General features: G+C 64.8%; 1 protein-coding gene across 1 annotated transcript; it reads left to right on the top strand.

Annotated features, from left to right (window-relative positions):
- Positions 1–16: 16 nt before the first annotated feature.
- Positions 17–3183, top strand: LOC113941869 (zinc finger and BTB domain-containing protein 9-like; the record flags this gene model as incomplete). The annotated part of the gene is made up of 3 exons (XM_027633006.1): positions 17–743; positions 823–1126; positions 1186–3183. A coding segment is annotated over exon 3 (1791 nt), but the record flags the coding sequence as incomplete, so codon positions are not given.
- Between the last annotated feature and the right edge of the window lie 6 nt (positions 3184–3189).

The raw sequence follows: 3189 nt of genomic DNA, 5'->3' as shown, positions 1-3189 counted from the left end.
GGCACCAAAAGGTCAGTTGGTCAAGCCAAGGACCAACAGGCCAAACCAAAGGTCAGCTGGGCACCCAAGGGGGCAACAGGTCAAGCCAAAGGTCAACAGGTCAACTCAAGGGTCAACTGGGCACCCGAGGGGGCAACTGGTCAAGCCAAGGGTCAAGTGGGCACCCAGGGGTCAACTGGTCAATCCATGGGGCATCTGGTCAACCCATGAGTCAAGAGGTCAATCCAGGGATCAACCGGGCACCCGAGGGGGCAAGTGGGCACCAAAGGGTCAACTGGTCAACCTAAGGGTCAACAGGTCAACTCAAGGGTCAACTGAGCACCCAAGGGGGTAACTAGTCAAGCCAAGAGTCAACTGGGTACCCAAGGGTCAACTGGTCAACCCATGGGGCATCTGGTCAACCCAAGAGTCAAGAGGTTAATCCAGGGGTCAACAGGGCACCCGAGGGGGCAAGTGGGCACCAAAGGGTCAACTGGTCAACCCAAGAACCAACAGGTCAATCCAGGGATCAACTGGGCACCCAAGAGGGCAACAGGTCAAGCCAAGGGTCAGCTGGTCAACCTAAGGGTCAACAGGTCAACTCAAGGGTCAACTGGGCACCCGAGGGGGCAACTGGTCAAGCCAAGGGTCAAGTGGGCACCCAAGGGTCAACTGGTCAACCCATGGGGCATCTGGTCAACCCATGAGTCGAGGTCAATCCAGGGATCAACTGGGCACCCAAGGGGGCAAGTGGGCACCAAAGGGTCAAGAGGTCAACCCAAGAACCCCCAGGTCAATGCAGGGATCAACCGGGCACCTAAGGGGGCAAGTGGACACCAAAAGGATCAACTGGTTAAGCCAAGGGTCAGCTGGGCACCCAAGAGTTAACTGGTCAACCCAAGGGGTCAACTGGGCACCCAAGGGTCAACTGGTCAACCCATGAGTCAAGAAGTCAATCCAGGGGTCAGCTGGGCACCCGAGGGGGCAAGTAGGCACCAAAAAGTCAGCTGGTCAAGCCAAGGGTCAAGTGGTCAAGCTAAGGGTCAAGTGGTCAAGCCAAGGGTCAGTAGGACAGTTACTGGGCAATGGGTCAATTCAAGGGGGCAATTGGTCAACCCAAGGGTCAACTGGGCACCCAAGGGGGCAAGTGGGCACCAGAGGGTCAACAGGTCAACCCGTGAGTCAAGAGGTCAATCCGGGGATCAGCTGGGCACCCAAGGGTCAACTGGGCACCCAAGGGGGCAAGTGGGCACCAAGGGGTCAACAGGTCAACCCAAGAACCCCCAGGTCAATGCAGGGATCAACCAAGCAACCAAGGGGGCAAGTGGGCACCAAAGGGATCAACTGGTCAACCCAAAGGGTCAACCGGGCACCCAAGGGGGCAGCTGGTGACGGGGGCGTCCCCGCAGGGCGATGGGGCCGGGCCGGGTGCAGATCTCGTTCCCGCGGCACGCGGCCGCGCTGCTGGACTCGCTCAACCGCCTGCGCCTGGAAGGGAAGTTCTGCGACGTCTCCGTCCACGTGGGCGGCCGCGTCTTCCCCGCCCACAAGAGCGTCCTGGCGGCCGCCTCGCCCTTCTTCCACGACAAGCTGCTGCTGCAGGACGGGGGGCGGCTGGCGCTGCCCCCCGCCATCGACGCCGGCGCCTTCGAGGGGCTCCTGCAGCTCATCTACTGCGGCCGCCTGACGGTGGCCGCGGAGGCGCTGCCGGGGCACCTGCTGGTGGCCAGTGGGCTCCAGATGTGGCACGTGGTGGATCGCTGCTCCCAGATCCTGCGCCAGGTGGAGGGCGGGGGGTCTTCGCTGCCGTGGAGCGGCCGCGGCGGAGAGGGGACCGTCCGTGGGCGTGAAGGGTCTTCGTCGTCGCCGTCACGGACCGTCCACGGTCATGAAGGGTCTTCGTCGACATCGTTGCGCGTCAACCGTGGCCACAAAGGGTCTTCCTGGTCGTCGTCCGCCCCCGGTGGAGACGCCTCCGCCCACGCTCTTGATGGGTCAATCCGTCATCTCGAGGGGCCTTCCAGTGTCACCCGTGGTGGGGACGGGGCTTCCTCGGTGTCCTCGTGGACCGTCCGCGGTCGGGACGTGTCGCCGCGCGTCGGCCGCGGCCGCGCTTCTCGTGTCAAGCGCGGCAGCGAAGGACCATCCTCCTCCTCCTCCTCCTCCTCCTTGTGGCCCATCCGTGGTGGGGACGGGAGCACCCACGGTGGTGTTGGGTCCGTCCATGGTGGTGTTGGGACCGTCCATGGTAGAGTTGGGTCCATCCATGGTGATGATGGGACCATCCTTGACGGAAACGGGACCATCCACGGTGGAGTTGGGATCATCTGTGGTGGCGACGGGATCGTCCGGGATGGAGTTGGGATCATCGACGATGGAGATGGGACTGTCCACGGTGGAGTTGGGATTGTCCATGATGGAGATGGGATCATCCACGGTGGAGATGGGACTGCCCACGATGGAGTTGTGATCGTCCATGATGGAGTTGGGATCATCCATGACAGAGTTGGGATCATCCACGACGGAGACGCCTCCACCCACGCCTCCGACGGCCCTTCCTCCTCCTCCTCCTCCTCATGGGCCACCCCCTCCGCCAACCCGGCGGCCACGGAGGATCTCCCCCAGCTCCGCGTGGAGGAGGACGAGGAGGACAAGGCGCCTTCTCCGCCGCCGGCCCCCGCCGGGGAGATCCTTCAGATCTGCGTCAAGGAGGACGAGGAGGACGAGGAAGACCCTCCCAACGTCTCGCCCGTCAAGCAAGAGCCGCCCGACGCCGCCGTTGACGCCGCCGTTGACGCCGCCGTTGGCCAACCCAACCGGTTGGGCGCCGCCCTCCTCCAGCAGCCCGGCGGCTGGAAGCCGGTGGACCTGCACGGCAACGAGCTGCCGGGGCGCGGCCGCGGCCTCCACGCCCCGGTGAAGCTGGGCCCGGCGCCGGCCGACGGGAAGCGCTTCGGCTGCGCCTGCGGGAAGCGCTTCGCCGTGCGGCCCAAGCGCGACCGGCACATCCTGCTGACGCTGAGCCTGCGGCCCTTCGCCTGCGGCGCCTGCCACAAGCGCTTCAAGCTCAAGCACCACCTCACCGAGCACATGAAGACCCACGACGGCGCCCGCGGCGCCTGCCAGGGCTGCGGGAGGAGGTTCCGCCTCCGCTCCGGCCTCGCCAAGCACCGCCCGCTCTGCCCGGCGGCCGCGCGGTGGCCGGGGGGG

This window comes from Corapipo altera, unplaced genomic scaffold (assembly GCF_003945725.1).
Source record: "Corapipo altera isolate COAL_440 unplaced genomic scaffold, ASM394572v1 59924, whole genome shotgun sequence".
NCBI lineage: Eukaryota > Metazoa > Chordata > Aves > Passeriformes > Pipridae > Corapipo > Corapipo altera.
The sequence above is the reverse complement of the archived record's forward strand: the minus strand, read 5'-3'. Positions and strand labels throughout refer to the sequence as shown.